Source organism: Blennius ocellaris (genome assembly GCF_963422515.1).
Source record: "Blennius ocellaris genome assembly, chromosome: 19".
Lineage (NCBI taxonomy): Eukaryota > Metazoa > Chordata > Actinopteri > Blenniiformes > Blenniidae > Blennius > Blennius ocellaris.
The window spans coordinates 20397009-20419421 of record NC_137668.1 but is presented as its reverse complement, the minus strand read 5'-3'; the positions used below and the strand labels follow the sequence as shown (position 1 = coordinate 20419421).

The 22413-nt window shown below is 42.1% G+C and overlaps 1 protein-coding gene across 1 annotated transcript; it reads right to left on the bottom strand.

Moving 5' to 3' along the window:
• Positions 1-783: 783 nt before the first annotated feature.
• On the bottom strand, positions 784-19980 carry LOC308143902 (uncharacterized protein; the record flags this gene model as incomplete). The annotated part of the gene is made up of 33 exons (XM_080514844.1): positions 784-789; positions 882-1014; positions 1425-1577; positions 1674-1792; positions 2264-2347; positions 2607-2704; positions 3359-3518; positions 3594-3735; positions 4222-4344; positions 4458-4522; positions 4628-4714; positions 5979-6029; positions 6098-6306; positions 6383-6682; positions 6788-6936; positions 8029-8188; positions 10613-10619; positions 11502-11652; positions 12539-12691; positions 13050-13168; positions 13257-13340; positions 13428-13525; positions 13751-13910; positions 14238-14379; positions 15108-15230; positions 15381-15445; positions 15528-15614; positions 15697-15747; positions 15854-16377; positions 16498-16664; positions 18329-18476; positions 19311-19365; positions 19816-19980. The coding sequence occupies 33 exons, from the start codon at positions 19978-19980 to the stop codon at positions 784-786; spliced, it is 4338 nt and encodes a 1445-aa protein (XP_080370970.1).
• Between the last annotated feature and the right edge of the window lie 2433 nt (positions 19981-22413).

Sequence of the window (22413 nt, the reverse complement as noted above, 5' to 3'; positions counted from 1 at the left end):
CAGGCTAACCACGAATAAATTAAATGAGGAGAAAATAGCCACAGGAAAACGAGTTGAATTAACTTTATTTCCTCATTACACATTATATACATTTTGGTTCATACTCTCCACATAAAGTTCAGTTTTGTTGGCATTAATGTACAATTATAAAAGTGTAATGCAGCTCCATATACATTTTGTTTGGTGGTTTTGGAAGAAAAATGTCTCGATGAAAGTTTCAGACTTGAGCCCGGTGTGTCCCACCATCTTGTAATACTGCTTCGTACCACAAGGTGTCACTCGATCGCTGTTTCCTCAGAAAGCGACAGATGTTAAAATGATGCCGAGTTGAAGTTCTGTTAATAGCAAGTGGCTCACTGCTGCCACCCACTGCTCAAAGGTGGTATTTAATAAATCTCACATACTGTATCTTTAAAGTCCTCCTTGTATACAAACTCGACAAATAAAGGCAGAAAGTACCAGTGTATTCATTTGCTTTCACATGAATAATGAATACGCATTAGGCCCAGTGATGAAAATAAAACCGACAACACATTTTGTAGTAAACATAACCTTGTTTCATTTGGAAGAAAAAAATCCCATATTCTACAGTGTCCAATCATAATGTTACCCTTCAGCTGCTGACTGATCAGATTTGTATCTACAATGATTTAATGTGAGGGAACCTGCTGGTTTATGATGATTGCTGAACAAAAAGTCACACTAAACGACTCTTTACGAGTAAAAACGTACGGAATGAGCTGGCTCCGGAAACGACCACACGTCCTGCTCTCAATTTTATTTTTATTTCTGTGGGCAGAAGAGAAAAATAGATGATGACGCTGATGATGATTGTAACACGATGAGAACACTGAACACAATTCAAAGAGTGTGACTGTCACCTTCTGTTCTTTGCGCATTTTTCCAAAGAGTTTCATCAGCTTGGGCGTCGGTGGTTTCGGTCCAAACGCATTCAGACCTTTCGGCTTTTCCTCGGTGGTTTTTGGGATTGGAGCTTTGGATTTGACCAGTTTCCTACACACACACATGCACACCATTGATTTTATTGCAGAACACACTGAACCAAATATAATCTATTTAAAACCAACATTTTGTTGTGATCTAGGCAGAAAATAAATCAGCCCATTAAACCTCTAAACGTGATCTGCTCGAATAAAATGTAGATATATTTAAATGGAAGCGGCGAGAATCATTCACAGCTTACCTGGGAAAATTTTTAAAGGAAAAAAAAAAGAGTTTATGAAGATGGTTAAAATTCCCAGTGTGGTTTAAAAATATATCAGTGGTATTGGAAAGCGTCATTTTATTTACCTTTGCTATGAACTGTCTGAGAAAGCTTTAAACTGAAGCGAAAGACTCAATTGTATTTTTGTAGACTCTCGCGACGCCCCGTCTAAAAAGCGTCCTATGAAAAGGCGTCTCACCGGCCTTTCCTGGCCAGGACTTTCTCCGACTCCGGGTAGTGGACGAGGATGTCGAACAGGTCCTTCTTCTCCAGGACGAAGAGGTTGGCGAAGCCGTGAGCTCGGACGTTGGCCGTCCGCCGGTTCCCTCCGTCTTTAGCCGACTGGAGTAAACTGGCGGGAGAGGAGGAGGAGCAGCGTGGGCCTACAGCCACTCGACGGGCCCGGTGGTCAGAGCGACCCGCCGCTTTCCCAAAGCTGCACACTGACCTGATCTCTCCGAACACGCAGCCAGCCTTCAGCGTCACGAACACGATGCTGTTGTCGGGTCCTCCCACCACCTGCACCGCTCCGCTTTTTATCACGTACATCTCTTTGCCGATGTCGCCCTGCGGAGGAGCAACTCCGTTTCAAAGTGGCCGTAAGCGGTGGGCTTGTAGCCTTTTGAATATACAAAAATATTAACCTTTTTGATTTAGTGCCAAGTGATAAGAATGCATCGTGAGAGGAAAGACGTGTTTTATTCATCTCCAATCTGCACAAAGACCTGGACTCATAATGCAGGATTCACCCTGGACAGGTCGCCAGTCTGTCACAGTTGCTTAAAAATATGATGTAAAAAGGAGGTATATTTTAGTATTTACATCTGTAATTGCAGAGGAAATCAGAAAACTAAAACTTAAGTGTGTGATATTTATGTTTTGCAGTTTTCCTCAGATTAATTTTTTTTTTTAAAACCAGCTCATTATGGTTTTAATTAGTTCATGAGATTAAACTGACATTTGCTTTTCATTTGCTTACTGTACGACCTTCATGAAGGTCACACACACACGCACACACACACACACACACACACACACCTTCTTCACGACGAAGTCTCCAGGTAGGTAGACGATTGACTTGAGCCTCAGTAACATGTCCACCAACATCTGCTGGTCGCAGCCCTGAGAGAGAGCAGGAAGTGTGGACACTTATCTTCTCCAGCTGTTTTCTTCATTTACAATAAACAGACCTGAGTTATTCAAATATTTTTGAACGAAAAAAAACCCCCCAAAACATCTATATGTTTGCATTCCACTGTCTCTCTGTAACCGTCAGATTCTTATCCTGGCAGGATGTATTATAACTGTCATCCAAAAACTGTTCAACTGCATTTGTAACGTCATGTACAGGTTGGGAAATATTTGAGTTTTTAAATTCTACCTGAAACAGTGCGATCTTCTGGAAGGTTGCCAGGTTGACGTCGACGGCGATGGCGGTTCTCATCACCAGAGGCATTTTATCCAGAAGCTCAGACTCGTCTGCAGGGGGCACAAGGTTCAGGTTGAACTTTCAGCAACTCCACAGTAACTGAAGCAAGTTGAATAGAAATGATTTGTTAATTTTTTGCAGTTTTTTACGGAAATGGTTTCTCGAATCATGAACAAACGTCAAAGCAAATTATTCACCAATTTTCTGCATTTTTCATGTGTTTTGTATTTACATGGACTCATCTTCACCAAAATCCCATCCGCTTTGACTGGCATTTTTTTTTTTTTTTGCAGAAACGGTTTGCCGAATTGTTATGACAACACTATTCCCACATTTTCCACATGTCTTGATGTGCTTTTATGCGTATTTGGTTTGGCGGCGAAAATCGGCGGGAGAAAAAAAACAACTTGGCGCCCAGGATAGTGATCTTTGCGCCTTGCCTCTTAAAGAGACAGGCACACAGGATGATTAACTTCACAAGTTCAAAAGTAACATTGTTTTCATGTCACTGTTTTCAAAAGATGTATGATTTTAGTTTTTAAAGAACTGGGCGGTTTATTTTAGAGTACAGATTTGGTTTTGGAAACCATTCTATTGTGGATTTTATTTCAGAGAGGATACAAAAAATACAATATAGTCATAAAATATGGCAATTTGAGACACATCTGAAATAACTGATTTGGAGAGTGGTTTACGGTTCTTACCCAACATGCCCTGAGAGTCCCAGGTGTAGTTGTACCAGGTCCGCACTCGGTTCTGGACCAGCTTGGGGATCGTGCATTTGTTCATGTACTCGACGCAGCCGTCCATCGACGCCCGGTAATACGTCTGACCCGCCGTGGCTGCTCCGATCACGTCCCTCATCTGAGGGAACGTGAGAGGATGTGAGAACGTATCGACATTCAAGACGCTGGAGAACGCCGGACGTCGTCGTCGTACCTGTCCAATCAAACTGGAGAATACGAAGACGCCAATGAAGAAGTTGAGCATCTGGAAGGTGATCTCGAAGGTGGTGATTGGTTCTGGGAGACCCCCGATGTTGATCAGACTGCGCACCGCATAGTAGTAACAACGCAGGTACCTGAGGAGGAAGAACAATTTAAATACAGGTCATTACGGACCGAAAGGAACTTTTTAAAACGTCAAGAAAAATGTACAAATTTTGTGTTGCCGCTTAAATACAACGTTTGAGTGACTTCTTGCAATTTTAATTGCAACAAAAATTAAAGAGGCTTGCAACTTAGACTTTTTACAGTACGTAGCACAATGCAGACCCTTTAAAAATGACACTGAGTTGAAATTTCAGTTCTTTTTCTTTGTAGATTTAAACACTTTCCACTTTCAATATAATTTGAAAAGGAGTCATAATAAAAACTATATCTAGATATAAAAAAAAATAAATTATGTTCTATGTGAAATCAAGACAAATTAAATGGTGAATTGAACTTTAGTGGGAATGATAAATGATAAATCTGAAAATCCGTTTTAAACCAGAAAATAGTATGAAACACACAGAAAATCCCGTCTGCAGTATGAGAGCCTCAATAAAAAACAAAGCAAAACGCACGCTGTTCCATTCCCGCTGTACACCCATGTCGTCGACGCGAGGCCTTGGGACAGCGAGGCGACGTAGTAGGCGCAGGCGTTGAGGTGCAGCATGAAGAGCAGGTAGCCGGTGGTGCGTGCTACTCTGCAGGAGACAGATAAGAGCAAAGTCAACGGAGATGGGGGGGAAGGTTGTGTCTGCTTAAAGGGGAAGGAAGAAAAATAACTCAAAAGGTTTGACTCCGTTTGAATGTTTACCTCCAGATATAAGCTTTGGCCATGATGCTCTCCAGTCGATCGCTGAACTCAAAGAAGGACTCGATCTGAAACACACAAGAAAGTATTTGGATCAGGAAAATGCTGTAAAATGAAGTTCCTCGTCTTAACAAAAAACAACAAAAAACTTGAGAGAGGAAAACTAATGTTACCCTGATGCAGCGGTTCAGTCGATAAATAGACGAGAATTCAAACTTCAGGCAGAGAAGATCGAAGGGGATGATGCTGAAGATGTCATACTGAACAGACACATGGAAATGGATCGTCATTTCAAGACCAAACAAATAAGTTCATCTCCCTTCATTAGTTTATTCACTTATCTTCAAAACATGGAATACTGTTTAGGCTTGATCTTACTTCCTGTCTGATTTTCTGCTTCTCCCTAAATAGAAATCAAGATAATAAACAGCTTTTTATTTTATTTTGACATTTTTACAAGTGAATGTAACTTACATGTAATGGAGACTGAGTCACATGATTAAATAAACACAGCTCTTCAGGTCTTCAGATTAAAAATAACACTTTCACTTTAATCATTGGCAGTTGCACTTTATTTGAATTTTACAATGAAAATGCAATGTGTTTTTTATGATATCATGACAGTTTGTTTTTTTTGCAGGTGACAACAACATGTTATGCAAACGTCTATAGCTGAATTCTGTCCATTCAGTTATTCAACCACAACAGAAAGGAAAATGTCACAAATGCAAAAACACTTCATCCACAATGCGGGACAAGTGTGGGGAACTTTTTTTTGTTTTTTAACTGAATGCAACGTTCAATGCCGTCTAAGACATCTGCCTCCCAAACATTTGTTTTCAAAGACGTACACCACAGAATTCTAGCTCTGTCTCATTTCAGGCTCCTTGACTTCCCCTCCTCGTGTCTGATCGCAGCTCCCGGCCCTGATGTGCTTCACCTGTGCCTGATTGTGAGATTGTCTTCACCTGGCGGCTGCAGGATTTACTGGCTGTTTCTTGTGCGTGTCTCATTTGCCGGTTCATTGTGGTTCTGTTGCTGTGATTTTCAATGTTCCATTTTTATGTTAAGCCCTGGGCTTTTCTCTGTGTTTGGGTTTTTGTCTGGACGGCAAACACAGCCCCCCCCCCCCAACAATTCACCCAATGCTTCTAGTTAAGAAAACTCCTGTAACTTAAACTGCAGCTTCTGGCCGAATGATTCCTTCTCCAATCAGCAATCCTTGACAGATTATATTTGCACTTTTTGCCATTTTGAAGTTCCATTTTGTTGTTACTCTGAAAACTGTTGCCAAACTTTCTTTCCAGATCCACGTTCTTGCTATGGACATGGATCTTGTTCTTCTTAAATGTGCCAAAGTAATGATTTAAGACCAGGGAGGGCTTATGAGGGTACAAGGGCCCTTGTCTGCTCTCAGATTGGAAAAATAAAATTTTTCACAGGTTAAAGGATTGAGAATAGCCCTGCAGGATCAGACATGTCGGGTCATTAGAGGCAAAGTTGTGGGTGCTACTGGTGGCTCACCTTAAATCTCGTCGATTTTCGGTAATGCGTCTTCAACAACGCTTTATCTTTCTGCAAGAAACAAATATCTCAGTTTACAGGGTTGGATTTAGGTGTTTTCACAACTTTACGTGACTTACGATAACGTCTCCGGCTTTGACAAACTGAAGTCGGGGCTGCCATATCACGATGTCAATAATGTTGACAATGTCGTTGAGGACGTCAAAGAACACCCAGTACGGGTTGAAGGTGGCGTTATGGAAAGGGAAAGCCAGTCGGGCGGTGGCAAACCAGAGGTTGTAGTTGAAGGCTACGGCGACGACGCTCAGCCAGGCAATGTAGCGGCGATCTGAAGTGAGAGGGAGACAGGATTTAGAGGAGTTGAATGACAAGATAAGGAAACGTAGAGCATTGATTCCGCCTGCCTGTGAAAGGGTCGAGGGAGGTTCCCAAGATGGCGTCTATCTTCTCTTCCAGCGGTCGGAAGAGGACGTCAAAACAGAAGCAGTTGAGTTCTGGGAGGATCTTTGCTTTCTTTCTGGCCTCCTCTGCCAGCCTCTCCTCCTCCGCCTTTTTCTCGGCCTCCAGTCGTTTCTCTTCATCTTTTTTCTTCTTCTCCTCCGCCTTCTTTGCTGCTTCCTCTGCCTTTTTTTTCTCCGCTTCTTCCTTGGCTACCCGCTCCTCCTCTTTCAGTCTGATGTAGTCGTCCTTCTTGTAAATGGGCGCTGGTCGGACGAAACCAGACAAGAGGTTGAGAAGAACTGTCACACAGCTGTGATGTCACTTATCTGTAGTTTTTGGGGTTTTTTTTGTTTATGTTGGGCACTTACTGACAGGCGGAGTGATTTCTGGAGATGTGGCGTAGGGGTCACCGACCTTCTCTTTGAGCATCTGCTGCTTCTCCCTTAACCTTTTGATGACCCATCTCAAGGTGTCGTCTGTGAAGCGGCTATAAACCACAGGTGGAGGGACTTCTTCACTGAAAACAGGAACAAAAGTTAAAACATTGATAAAATGAGCACCGCTAAAAGATTGCATTGATGTCATATAGTTGTTTTGATAAACGGAGGTATTGTTTCCTTTTTACTTGGTCTCAAGAGCAGGATCAGAACATTTCAAAGGGTTTCACCCTGCCCAAAGAAAACCCCACCATCAGCGTGATGTGCAAGCATGAAATTTTGCAGCTTTCCATCCATCCATGATAACACATTACATTCTTGGAAACCAGCTCCATGTGAAGGCTATCCTTGATCATTCTCAGTCACAAATACCACTAATCTCATAATCTCCTTTGCTGCTTTGGGAGTCACATGCTGTGGCCGTGGCTTCTCCGCTGCCGCAGCAAACATGCTGGCTGGCCAGAAGCCTCGTCTCACTGTGAGGACAGGTGAAAGGTTTGGCGGTGGAGAAAGGAGGGACATGCCAGGCAAATCGTGCGTTGAAGCTAATGTGTTCAGATGTGCTGATGTAGTACAGCAACAAGCATGTGTTATGTTTATATAGCTGCTAACAAACCACTGCTTGGGACTTGATGTGCTTCACACTGCTCTGGAGTTCAAGTTCACAAATATTTTTTCCAACCTTTTCACACACTCAAGAGGTATTTTTAAATATGTCTTTATCTTTGAGAGATGACATGCAAAATAATATTTGTTTTATATTTACCGGTCAGGATAAATGGGAAGGGCAGTGCACTGCATGCAAACATGTGGAGATGTCATGTTCTTCCTGTGTATGTGTTTGTTTTCTATGAGGATTCTGGTTTTCAGTCTATTTTTCTGTGACAAAAAAAGGTTCTGTCAGATTTGATTTCATTCTCAATCATCCTACACTAAATCCATGCATTCATCTGCTATCCGACCCACAGAACAGGAAGCAGTGACACCCAACACAGCTGGAACAATGTGACTCTGGACAATTAATCCAATAAAAAATGACTTGAAAGTGCTGAAAGCACACTGACATATTTAGTCATAAATTACATTGGCTTGCACACTTGCAAGTAGCTGGAGAGTATTGAAACTTTCTCAGTGACTTGGACGTTTACTATCAGTGCATGGTCCATTCTTACCCTTCAGCCCCCTCTGGATTGTCGGGAGGAGCAGGAGCTGCAGTAGCAGCAGCAGGAGCAGCAGGAGCAGCAGGAGCTGCAGTAGCAGCAGGAGCAGCAGGAGCTGCAGGAGCTGCAGGAGCTGCAGTAGCAGGTGCTGCAGGAGCTGCAGTAGCAGGTGCTGCAGTAGCAGCAGCAGTAGCAGCAGTAGCAGGAGCAGCAGCAGGAGCAGCAGGAGCTGCAGGAGCAGGAGCTGCAGGATCTGCAAACAAAATCTTGTCTTAAAATGTTGGGATTGTTTTTGACCGAATCCGAGCGCATAGAATACTTCCTAATCACTAATCATTATGTTGAATGGGAATATATTCCACAACGCTGCCAATAGACATTTTTGTCATCAACCCAATCATCAGATATGACAGGACCTCAGTATTTAATTTCCTCACAGACCGTAAGAGGACTATAAGACAAATAAAAAGTCAGAAAACTTGATTTCCTGTCCCCAGTGCTTCTAACTACCATTATATGGCTTTTCTTAGCCTAATATTTGATGTCATGATCTCTGCCATACTGAGAGCATCTGTTGCAACTATAAAAGTTCAGTAGAACCAGATCATCTGCAAACCATCAATATCAGAAGGCAGGAGATTATTATTGCTATTCATGACCTTGATTGTTCTTCTGAGGCTTTTTAGCAAGCGAGTCCGCTCTCATTGTGCTTGCATGTATTCCCTATGTGTTTTTGGATTGAATGTTTGAGCAAAGCATTGTATACATGAAAGAATTCCAATTTTCCCAATAGATGCTTTCAATGAGTCATATTTATGTACTTTTTTTTTTTCCGTTACAAAATAATACATTATATACAGGAGTGTGGTGAACGACGGCATGCAATGCAATGAGAACTTTATCAAATTTAGGGACTTTATGAGGGATCATTTTGGAAATATCTGTGTTTTTGGTCAGTGCGATGCTTTGTTTCAATTATTGCCATATCAAGTTAATTTTAAAGATCCTTGAGACTGAAGTTGGGTCAAAGAACTTGGTGTTTGCACAACTTTGTTGAATCATGTTGAAAACTTTGGTTTACAATGGATTATGGGTATTCCGCGCCTTCATCTCGCTCTCACACAGGAAGTCTCAGAATAACTACACCTCAGACCTTCACTGGACTGCGCTCACTGTCTGTGTTTTATCCCAGTTTACTGTCCACTGCCTTCTGCCTGCGAACGTCCTTCTCTTTGTCTTTGTACGGGAGAGAAAATCAGCACAGATGGAGCCGTGAATAATCTGCTGTCTGCTATGTTGGCTCAAAACAAAAGCGAAGAACACAAAGGCAGGAAACAACACGATATAGATGCATGCAGTGACGTGTATACGAGGAAGGAAACACAATAACCTGGTTCTGTTTTTGTCTCTTCTTTCTTGGGCTCCTCTTCCTTCTTCACTTCTTTATTTTCTTCCTCTTTCTTTGGCTGCTCTGCTTTTTCATCTTTCTTCTCAGGTGGCTTCTCCTCCTATAAATACACAACCAGCAGCATGCAAGGGAAACCCTCACCTTGAAGTGTTTTAACTGGCCGACGGCCCAAATGACAATACAATCAATCCTTTCTGGATCTTTTTTTAAACTCTTGAAGGAGCAGCTGTACCTCCCGGTTGGATCCAGATAATGTATAGAAAGATGAGACAAGACTGAAATTAAGAATTCCAACTCAATGTCTTTGATCACTATTTAAGTTTTCTGAAATCTTAACGACAGTAGAAATAAACACAATTATATAGGACATTTCAAACACTTCAAATGGCCAAAATCACAAAAGGATTCACAATTTATTGTTTCAAAATGACCTGAATTGACGGAAAATTCTCTGTGGAGATCCGCCCAAGAACTGTTATGTATACAATGTTTATATATAGTCAACCATGCTGTCAGAATTTAGTTTGAATGCATCTGTCAGACGCACTGACTGGGAGTAAACTGACGTCCAAAACATGTCATGTACTATCATCAGTTCTTACCTTCGGTGGTGGAGCTGAGGCCGAGGGTGAAGCAGCATTCTGGGCCGCGGGAGGCTCAGGAGCCCCCATCCATCTTTTCAACGTACTGAACATGGCGAGGCTCTGCGAGCGGCCCCGCCCGTCTGCTCCAGTCCTTTCGAAGAAGCAACCCTGAGAGCCTTGAACTCCTTGCCTCGCATCCGCGCAACAGATTGGGGCAATTAATTCCCTGAAGACACTCCCTCTATCTTCCCGTAGTCAACAAACAGATCAACAATCGTGGCCGCTGCTGAGTTAATGCCTGCGGTGCTATTTTCAGCCAAAATGCGGCGACTGAACACCTCAACCACCTTCCATTATCATCATGAAATGATAATTAATATAGAAGATAAATTCCTTGCTGATATCTTGAGCTTAAGTTTAAACTACTGAGAGCAATGATGAGTATGAGTTACAATTTGAAACACCTTGGGGCTGACTCACAGCTGTATGAATGTATCCGAGGTGAAAGTTCGACGTGACTGAGGTTATTTCAGGCCTCACAAGAGAAGAGTGACCACTTAGTTAATCAGACTTCCACACGTCCCCGCCAAGCTAACCGGATTACCGACGACCTGCGCAGGAACCCAGGCTGTGTCAACACAAACTAACACATCAGCGAATGCAATTCAATCAGGTTGTATTTATTCAAACACACATTAACTGCAATTAAAAACGTTGCTGCCACATTTCAGTAGTTGGTCATATCTACCACTTCTGGTGTCTGAAACCTTTTATCACCGGAAGAGCCATTCCTGCAACTTTCCACCAAATAAATCTGTACGGAGCTGCAGAAACATTCAACATCGGACTGCATCTTAATCTAATTGTTTAGTTTCATAACAAAAAGTCAGAATGGTATGTTACATTTTTAGCTGTTTCAAGTGGTTTTAGCCATATAGCTTTTTTTTTTTTTTTTTTTAATCGAGACTCCTGAGGAAGTAAAAGGTGAAAAGGTTGCAGACACCTGCGCCAGGGCGAATATGTGAAAACTGAAACAACATGTAAAGCAGCAGTTAAAAGTCACTGACAGTGTCACGGTTCTAATATTGCCATCACAACTTGTTTGGACATCGATGAGTTAATACGGGTGTGACACAGGGACGAGCAGACACGTTTGATTCAACTCATTTCTATTTGATCACGTGTGTCTCAGTGCCCAGTCTTCTTTCAGTAAAGTACTCAGGAAATCAAATCAGACAAGTTAATCAGTCCATCTCAGTTCAAACAATAATCTCAGCATTACAGAAGCTGCCCTCGGTAAATACGAGCTATAGAAGGCTGAATATACATTTCCCTCCCAAAAAGGAGTTTTTTTTGGTAGTTTAAAAAAAAATAAAGCTCAATATTGTCTTCATTTGACACCAGCTGAAGCCTGTGGATGCAGAATGGAAAACAGTCAGTACCACAGCGATCCTGCAGTTTTTCTCTGGGAGAGATTATCTAAATGTAGTCACCTTCATTCTTTCCATAAAGCCTTTGTTCAAATTTCCTCCCATGGCTCGCAGCAGCTTGGGTGTGGGCGGTTTGGGTCCGAACAGCGCCAGTCCTTTCTTCTTGTCCTCTTGGGCTTTAGCTGCAGCCGGACCCTTGGCCTTCATCAGTTTCCTGCACACAAAGACATTTCATGAGGAACACAGCAGAGATGCTCTAAAGTTGCAGTCTTTTGGATTCTCTGTTTCTGTGAGAATGTTTGCATCGGAGCAACATTTTGTCAATAAATAGTCAGTTCATACATGATTGAAGCAGCATTTCTAAAATGTAAAAATGTGTTTTCTTGTCCCGTTATAACTCTGCCAACAAAGGTTGGGGCAAAGTCTATGTTTTTGTCATTGTGTATTTAGTTATATTTAGTATGTACTGTACATATTTTACACATTCTTCTCAAAAACCATTCTCCAGAATTGCATGAAATGTTCAGGGATAATTTGTCCCTATCCAGGGATGGTTCCATTACATTTTGCCAGTGATTGGGGTCAAAGGTCAAACTCTAGGTCACAGAAAGTTCAAAAACACAGTCAGTTTGAATCAGATTGATATCTTCAATTCCCTATCCTCGGAAATGCCACGTGGTGTAGTGACGTCATTACCCTGGTTAGCGGTTGGGGAGTGGTGGTCAAAGATCAGGGGGGTATTTTTCGCCATGACGTGATCAGGATAGAAAATTGAAAATGGAACATTTTGACATCTGGTTTGACATCAATTGAATTAAAACTGACCGCGTTTCCGTGACTTGGACGTTCACCTTTGAACCAATCACTCTCAAAATGTAATGGATTCGGGTGGATAGTATTTAGAGAAAAGTTGGCAAAACGCATACATACAGACAAAAAACCCCCCCTAAAAAACCCCCCTGAGATTTTCTTCATGAAAGGAAGACAGTAACATATTTCCATCTGCCAGATGTGCTGCATGTTGACAGGCTGTAAACAAGTCGATGAAACTGTCCTCCTACAGTGACCGGCGGCAGCGTCGCCTCCCATCAGAAACTCACTTGCCCTTCCTGGCTAGCACTTTTTGAGACTCAGGGTAGTGGATCAGGATGTCGAACAGATCCTTCTTCTCCAGCACAAAGAGGTTGGCGAAACCGAAGGCTTTGACGTTGGCCGTCCGCCTGTTGCCGCCGTCTTTCGAAGACTGCAAGAGACTTCGATGACAGGAAGTGTCAAATAGTGGTTTTGTTGATTGAGGTCACAAAGTTTAGAAATCGGTGTAAATTCAAGTTTTACTACAAAATGGACAAGCATCAATATACATTATATAGGGTGATCGATAGCAACAATTACTTAAAGAATATTTAAAATCTTTGATGTACGATCATCAAATGTTTAGTGAGCAGATTTCAACCAACAATTATATATTATTTATGAAGCAATTAGAATAATTATGTGTCACATTGATTGGCCTCATTTACAAACACATAAACTTAAAAATGTACAAATTCTCATCTTTCTGAATGAACGCTCCAGGACGGAAGTAAACATGTGTGTGTTTGTGTGTATTACCTGATCTCTCCGAACACGCAGCCAGCCTTCAGCGTCACAAACACGATGCTGTTGTCGGGTCCTCCCACCACCTGCACGGCGCCACTTTTGATGATGTACATCTCTTTACCGATGTCGCCCTGCGGAAATGTGAAAAACAATAATATTGACATTTGAAAAGAAATGTGTTTTTTTTTCGAATTGTACAATATTCATACATCGACTCACCTTTTTCACAACAAAGTCACCGGGGAGATAGATGATGGACTGAAGTCGCAGTAACATATCCACCAACATCTGCTGGTCGCAACCCTGTGGAGACATTCAGCAACATTTCTGAGACTGATCTCTGGGATCTTTGTACGGCTGAGTGGTGTTGGGCACCGGCTGTTCTTGCACCTTGAACAGATCGATTTTCTGGAAGGTTGCCAAGTTGATGTCCACAGCAATAGCAGTTCTCATCACCAGAGGCATCTTATCCAAAAGCTCGGACTCATCTAGAAATGAGAAGATCGATCACTAGCGTCTTTTGAGAAGCACAGGCCGCACATAGAATTATGCTGCTATGATGGTTGAATTTCTCAGAGCAGGTATGAAATATTTTCATTTTCTACACAACGATTATGGATCAAACTGCTTTAACTGCAGTGCAGCCTCCCGAGGTTGAACTGGGGGTAACATTCCTGTTAATAGTGGCCTGCAAGACACTTCCTGATACAGACCTAACATGCCCTGAGCGTCCCAGGTGTAGGTGTACCAAGTACGGATTCTGTTCTGCACCATGCCTGGGATACGGTTGGTCACCATGTAGGCCACAGTGCCGTCCATTGAAGAACGGAAATATGTCTGTCCTGCCGTAGCGGCACCAATGACGTCCCTCATCTGAGATGAAAGACAAGATTTATTAAATACGTTGAGTCTCGCCCAAGTCGGCTTGTATAATGTACAACTATACATTCTTAACAAGCGTTTTGACAATAAACACACCACAGGAAATCAAATACAGACAAAGATAGTTGGGCATTAGTGTGGTTTATAGACTATTTCATGTCTGTATTGTTGCTCATGATTCATCTCCATTACCGAGACAGATGAAAAACAATACTGACGATGAATCTACTTCACAAACGTTAATTCGGTGGGATTTTTCTCGATGGACTGAGGATGCTAGGCGCTGGACTCACGCTACGGACTCAACGAGTCAGTTACCTGTCCAATTAAACTGGAGAACACAAAGACGCCCATGAAAAAGTTAGTCATCTGAAAGGTAATCTCAAAGACGGTGTGGGGTTCGTTAAGACCCCCGATGTTGATCAGACTGCGAACGGCGAAGTAGTAAGAACGCAGGTACCTGTGAAGAGGGTGGGGAGGAGGGGGCGGGTCAAACAATTTTACTCTCTATTTATGGGCAGCGTAGGATTTTCTTTGTTTTTGAGTGTCTGGCTTCAAAAACAAAAAAAATCTTCATTAAATTCGGACTCGTGAAATATTCCTTTTGGTTCCCTTGAGGTTAAATGGTTTTTTAAAACATGTTTTTCTTGTGATTTTTTTGCCGCTCAAGACAAAAAGACGAAAACAAAATCGAAGTTAAAAGAAATAAATAGATGGCAAATGATCACAAAGCTCAAGTAAGAAAGGAACTACCTGGCTGAGAATGACGGACATAAAGAATGCCCCAAAAAGGTAGTTCACCATCTGAAAGATCTGTCCAAACATGGAGTCTGGAACAGGCAACTCGGCGATCATCAGCAGGGATTTCTCCGCATAGAAGAAGCAGCTGAGGTAACTGCAGCAGCAGCAGCAGCAGCAAAGATAGAAAATACAATGTAAAGTCTATTTTTTTTTTTAATTTTCAATTTGAATTTGTCAAATTTTGGCACTTTAAAAAGAAACTTGGAGCTTTATTAGAGTGCATCAAACAAATAACTTTCAATAGTCCCTGTTGTTGTGCAAAAAAAAAAAAAGAACCTGCTGTGGGATTGTTTGTGAATGCATTGATTAATTAATTAATTTTTTAAAATATCATTAATTAGCCACAGATTCAATGAGAGAGGATGGATGTACATGTATGGAACTCACGCGCTGCCATTGCCAGAGTAGACCCATTTAGTCTGGCCGATGCCCTGATAGTCCGAAGCCACATAGTAGAAACAGGCGTTGATGTGGAGCATGAAGAGGAGATAACCGATGGTGCGAATCACTCTGAAAGAAGCGTTAAACACTCCAATTTCACTCTTTGTTGGTCAGTTAGGACAGTTAGAACCGGCTCCTACTGTAGGGTAGGGTGTAGGAAATGCCCAAGTAATACTATACTCAAGTGATAAAGAGTCTGTGGTGAAAATCATGACTTACCTCCAGATGTAAGCTTTGGCCATAATGCTTTCAAGGCGATCACTGAACTCAAAAAAGGTATCCACCTTGGAAACAAATAAAAAGAAAAGAAATTAAATCAGAAGCTAAACAACCTTAACCAGGAGTTCACACTGTGGGGAAACTTACTTTCAGTATCCGATTGGCTCTGAAAACAGATTTAAATCCAAACAGGAAGTAGCACAAGTCAAGCGGTAGGAGAGAAACGATGTCAAACTGTTGAGGAAGGATGGTGACGTTAGGTTGTTCACTTCATTTATTCCAAAGTCCAAAAGTACGGAGAATTATGATACAATACCAGGAATCGCTCAGTTTCTCTGTAGTGACTTTTCGTAAGTATTCTGTCTTGCTGGAGAGGAAAGCAAAAAAACCAAAAAAAAACCCCACATGATTTTTCTTTTTACAATATCTTGATTGGCCTTGATATGTGTATGTTAGGATTATTTCACACTCACGATGATGTCTCCGCCTTTGACGAATTGCTTGCGGGGCTGGAAGAAGATGGAGTCAGAGAGGTAGACGAGGTCAGCCAGTGTGTCTGCGGCGACCCAGTAAGGGATGGCGCCCTCGCTGTGGTACGGGAACGACAGCCGGGCCGTCGTGAACCACAAGTTGTAGTTGAAGGCCAGGGTCACCACGCTCAGCCACGCGATGTAGCGGCGGTCTGTGAAGGGGTCGATGGTCTTCCCCAGTACTCTGTCCAAACTGTCCTCCAGCGGCTTCAGCATGGCGTCCACCAACATCCAGGTGGTCTCTTTTAGCCTCGTCTTCAGTGGCACCTTCTTTTTCTCCTCGAGGGCTTCTGCTACCTTCCTCGCTTCCTCCTCCAGCTTCTTCTTCTCCTCGGCCTCCTTCTTCTTCTTCTCCTGTTCCTCCTTCTTCTTCTTAGCCTCCTCCTCCTTCTTTACCCGGTCCTCCTCTGCTTTCCTCTTCCTCTCCTCGATGAGTCTGGCGTAGTCATCTTTGCGTAACAGTGGAGCTGAAAAGGATAAACCAGGCAACTCCTCGTACATCTTTAATTCAGACCTCGGGGGTCAAAAGGTCAAATTATGCTTCAAAGTGTGTTCGCACAGACGAACGATTACAGGTTGCTACTCACTGACAGGAGGGGTTATTTCAGGCGATGATGCATGTGGATCGGAAACCTTTTCCCGGTAGATTTGCTGTCGGTCTCTCATCAGTTTGGCGATGGCTCTGAGCTGGTCATCGGAGTACCGGTTGATGACTATGGGTGGAGGAGGAGGAGGAGGAGGGGCCGCTTCCTGTCTGAAAATGTCATCAACACAGTTAGTTAAATCGACACTCGTGTGCAGAGATTTCCCTTTTAAAAAAACAAACAAAAAAACCCACTTTTGCATTTTTAGCATAGCAATAGTTTTGCTCCTACTGTATAATGTATTTTACAGAATAATTAGATTTTACAGACTGCAGAAAATGACTATGCAACCTGTAATTACTAATGGTTCCCCCAGAAGTAACCACACAACAATACTTTAAATAAGTATCTTTAACTTATCTTTAAAGTCAAAAGTAAGCACTGTCATTGTCATTAAAATGTAATATATTAAAGTAGTTATCTTTCCTTGCAGTGGGCATTTAAGAAAGGATTATCAAGGGCTTTGCAGATGAATAAAAAAATGTTTTCTTGTAATATTCCTCTTTTTTTTAAGCTTCTGCTCCATAATTAATAACCCATTTAACTAGAAAAACCTATTACATAACGAAAAAAAACAGGCAATTACAACAACATCAATGGTGCCATTGAAGTTTTGCATTACTTGATTGTTTTACTTTTTAAGTTGCGTGTTTGTACATGTATGCATGCCATAGTGCACTGTGTGTGTGTGCATATGTGTGTAAAATCTGTCTAGTAGGTGAGTTGTTGGCAATGGGGGCTGCAGGATGGGTTGTAAATGTACAGTAACTGTTTCACCAGAGCTTATTCAATCACTAATTCACACTGCAGTCATACTGTGCAGGTTTACAATATCCAAGTGATCTATCTTCTCTCCTGTGTATCTAAATTAAAAGAATGGGACTTCTCTTTCAGTCAAAGCTGCAGCTGCAGGCTTCCCTCTGGTGGCAGATTGAGAAACTGCACTGACTTAAAGTACCCTGATGGATAGTTTTTCATTTTGCTGATGTGCCTCATCAAATATCTGGCAACAGAGAACAAGCTCACACGGTGTTTCCGAACACGAGTTTTCCTAAGAAAGAGAGAAGAATATATAAACTGGTTAAAAAAAACGAAGAAAAAAAAAGAAAAGAAAGACACGCTATAAAGACATTTACAGTAGAGTTTAAACTTGACCTTGGGATGTTTAGGCTTTTTGACACTCACATCGGTCACATCAAGCGAGCGGCCCATTGCCCCCAGCTTCTACCACCACTGATGAAATGTGCCTGGGTTTATGACACTGTTGATCAGCTGTAACAATCTACCTGTCGCCTTTGTGGCTTTTATTTCCATGCCATGAGCAAACCTGGGGAGAGCCCCTTAAATCTATAAAGCTGAAAAGCCTTTAATCCACTTTGTGGTCATCCCTCTGTTAATATGCATGTTGCGCGCTGCGCTCATCTCAAACGCTGCGCTCATCTCTGAGGGTTTTCTCCTCCTGCCACGTCTGCCAGTGAATCTGATTAATTAGTATCCGCAGGGTGATTAATTTGACACTGGATTGCGGAGTCAGTGTCTTGGCAGACACTTGTTTTGGTAAGCTAAAGCACATTTCAGACTATGGAGGATGGATACACTGTAGGTGCTCTATTTAATTGCTCATTACGTTCGGGCCATCTTCACCGTGATTAAACGCAGCAGAGGAAATCAAGTAGAGAACACAGTTGGTGAAAATGATGGTTTGCTTATGAGAGTGTGTGCAACAGATGGAAGCTGGAGAGGCAACCCCCCCCCCCCAGGAGCTTTGTCTTACCCTTCAGGTGCAGGCTGATCTGGGTTAGATGGGGGTGCAGGGGCCGATGCAGGGCCCGGTGCAGGGGCTGGTGCAGGGGCCGATGCAGGGGCCGGTGCAGGGGCCGGTGCAGGGGCCGGGGCAGAGGCCGGTGCAGGGGCCTGCGGTTCTAAGTAAATAATGATCACAAATAAATGGATGTCCAATAATTTGTACACATTCAGGAATTAAAATTTCTCACATTTTAATCCAACAAGTGAAACTTCCTTCATGCTTAATTCCTAATTAAAAAAAAAAAAGCTGCCATTGGCCTTGCACTGATCACATCGGCCTCACATTGAACTAAAACAGGAATTCATGCGAAGTTATTGATACGTTGATCTTTACATCACAATCAGACAAATGAGGAAACTCGAAGTGACACCGTAAAAGTCGACCACTTTCAAGTCTCTCCAAGTAAAGTTTGTTGAAATGTGCAGACACAGCAGGGCTGAGGAAGTCTCTCTGAAGTTAAACTTCTCATTTTGAACATCTGCCAATACCGGTGTGAATACTGCTCCTGATCAATTCCCCTTTTTTTCTTCCCTTACAGGTGCAGAGAAAGACTAATTACAGTTATTTGAAGCATCCCAATACTGTTCAGCTTCTGTCCTGGTACCCACAGTAAAAAAAAAGCAGCTGCAGACACCTGAGAGTTTTGAAGCATTGAACTATTCATTGCAGTCAGCCATTGCATTATAACTGGTATGGGGGAATAATAACCTTTACTGGAATATATGTGACAGTAAAGTAACATGTTTTCCTCAAAGTTGATGTCGAAGAAGCGGAAAAAATGGACAAGGTTTGATCAAGTTTCATAAATGGCTGTTAGACTTACATAAAAAAAAGTCCTTTGTCTATATTGATATACAAACATGGAATTATGGAATAAGAAAATGTAAAAGTACATGCAGAGATTTAGCTCCAAGAGAAAACTTGTCTTCCAGCGTATCAAATGACTTACCCTGTGGCTTGTCCACTTTCTTGGCTTCATTCTCATTATCAGCCGGCTTCTCCTCCTGCACAACAAATCAACATTTTCCCACAAAGTCAGACGCTTGGATCCATTAGTCAAACCGCGGCCATTAGAGAGACATTTTAATTTCCAGAGCGCTTTTCAAAGAATAGTGAATTTAGCATTTGACAAATTGCTCCCTCATCTGATGGACACTTTTAAAAACAAGCTGTGCTTGAGATGAAATGGATTTAAAAAGTGCACGTTGGGTAATGAGCAACTTCAATGAGGTCTGTGTAATGAAACTATTTCATTTGATTCTTCTCTGGCACTGAGTATTGAGTGGCTGAATGTATGGAGGAAGATATGAGAAGCCTCTGCTGTGATCGTAGGAGGAATAAACGTAACTAGTCTGCTGTATATAAAAAGCTGCATGTGCACTATTTGATTTTTTTTCAGTCCTGGCTGCTGCGGTGCATACTGCCATCAAACATACAAATGAAAAGACTCTTACCTTTGCAGGAGCAGGAGCAGGAGCAGGAGCAGGAGCAGGAGCAGGAGCAGGAGCAGAAGCAGGAGCAGGAGCAGGAGCAGGAGCAGGAGCAGGAGCTGGAGCAGGAGCAGGATCTGTAGCTGGCACCTGTGGGCCGCTCAGGAGGGCCTTAAACCTTCCAAACATATCTACAATCTAAAAGTGCATTCACTATATTGTTTGAGAGTCAACCTAATACCAAAAAATCCCCCACAAAACAAGGCTTCAAAGTAGGAACGTCCGCATACCCAAGTTGGACCTGCAGGTATTACTGCATTTAGCAGCACTAATGCTCTTGCTGGGAGAAGAGCCCCCACCATCTCCTGTGACATTATAAGCCCATCACCATCTCATATAAGAGCTCAAGAGGCTTACAGGTGACGACTAAAGCAGGCTGGGCTGCCTTGACACGGCACACGTGTTCCTCTCACACACACGGGATTTTCTTTCTGTGTGTGAGAAGATGCAACGCAACACAGTTGTGACCGTTATATTATTTAGGGGAACACATTGTTTTGAAACTACACTGAAAAGTACATTTGAAAGAACATTGCATACTTTTCTCATGTTCTCTGTTTGTAGCTAAAACAGTACTTCATCTATAGTCACCTCTCACTCTCACAATCTATTCCCTCAAACGTCACTGTGATATATATATATATATATATATATATATATATATATATATATATATATATATACATGCCTGTATGGTCTAGTAGAAAGAAATGAAACAGTCTACCCAAAGCGTACGTTCTGCCATTACTTCTCGCATCACTGGCAATCCCACATTGTTTGTTTACTTATATATTTGTACACATCGGGACTCTTTTTAAAAAAAAAGCAATATTGCAGTATTCATAAAAATCGGCCTTGCCTGTAAGAGCGGCGACTTCTCGTCATCGTTCTTACTCATATTCATTATCTTTATACGTTCCAGTTTTTAAACAGCCGCTATCTCACGGAGACATTCATGTGTTCGCCTGGAATAAAATCACTCAGCCCTTATTTTGCTGTTCCACTCCTCTTCTCATGGCCGGGAACAAGCAGCAAAATGAGACGGAGTGCTTGATGGAGCTTGACTCAGCTGTGGGGGTCCGTGTAATGTATCTCCAAGTATTGTGAAGGACCATTGACTTGTCTGGGGAAGAACAGAGGAAAAGAGGAAACAGACGAGTGCCAGTGTGTTTTTCAATGCATGTCCAACTTTCCGCTGCCCCGGGTTGCAGCGAGAGACGTCATGTCACTATGTGTATCCTCGCTTAAGCACCACCACTCGGGCCAACCTGAGCATACGGCTTATCCAATCAGCTACGGACAGTTCACAAAGGAGATATGTTCACGCCTAATATGCGGATTTTATTGATTTATTATCGAATCTTTTAAGCCAAATCTTCACACTGCAACCTCATAACAGATACTTCAACTCATTTTAACAAGAGTAAGTCTCAAAATGAAGAGTAACAGCAGTTTTCTAAACCAAATAGAGGGTACATACTGTATAAGTCACGATAGCTCACCACTGGCATCATCAGAACATTAACTAATTAATCACACAGCATTTGGTACAATCTGCTGGTAAAAGTGAGAAAATAAAAATTACAACTCCCAAGATGAACTGTACCTGGATATGCATGATATTTAAACCACCCCCCCCCCCCAAAAAAAAAAAAAAAAAAAAAAAATCAAATGCAAAACTATTCTCCATTTTATTGACATACACACAATGACACTTGTGGATTTTATTGCCTTTTATTGCCTTATTGTCCTATAGATTCTTGTGGCAGAAATTCTAACTCTGTCTCTTGTTTCAGGCTCTTTGACTTCCCCTCCTCCTGTCTGATTGCTGCTCTCTGCCCTGATGCGTTTCACCTGCGCCTGATTGTGTGATTGCCTGCACCTATTGACAGCAGCGTATATATGGCCTATATATAGTGGTTGAATTGTGCTTCTTCTTGTTTGTCTGTCTGTGTTGCTGGGTTCCTGTGTGGGCAGCGTCTCAGTCTGTGTTTCTGTAATTGTCCTGTCATCGTTTTGAAAATAAGCAAAATTAGTACGTAGTTTGTGATGAAGTAGTTTTTCCAGAAACACACAAAACACCCCCCCCCAAAAATTGAAAAAACTGAATGATTTTGACTGCACTTGCTTGTTGTTTGGACCTCGACGGTGTACCAGAAGTCGAGGAGGCTGAGTTGAGAGATGGTCCGAGATATGACTCACCGCTCTAATTGGCGTAATACAGAGCCTGTCTGAACTGGAGGTCCGGAAATTACAAGAATGCCTAACCGAGGGAGGCCAATTCATAGAGTAATCATTGTGACAAATGTCTTAATGATTACAGCTTTTAACGGCGCTATAAAAATCAAGCAATGTTCAGCTATAACGTAAGGGGCTGCATACAGACAAACAATGAACTTGCAAAAAATAGAGCATTTGAAGGAGAGCTGAAGAAAAAGTAATGTGCCGGAAATATTCATTTATGTGGAGCTATTGAATCGACATAAACTTCATAGTCGGGTGGAAAGAAAATGGACAAACTTCACAATAAAAGGTGGTTGAAGATTTTTTTTGTTTGTTTGT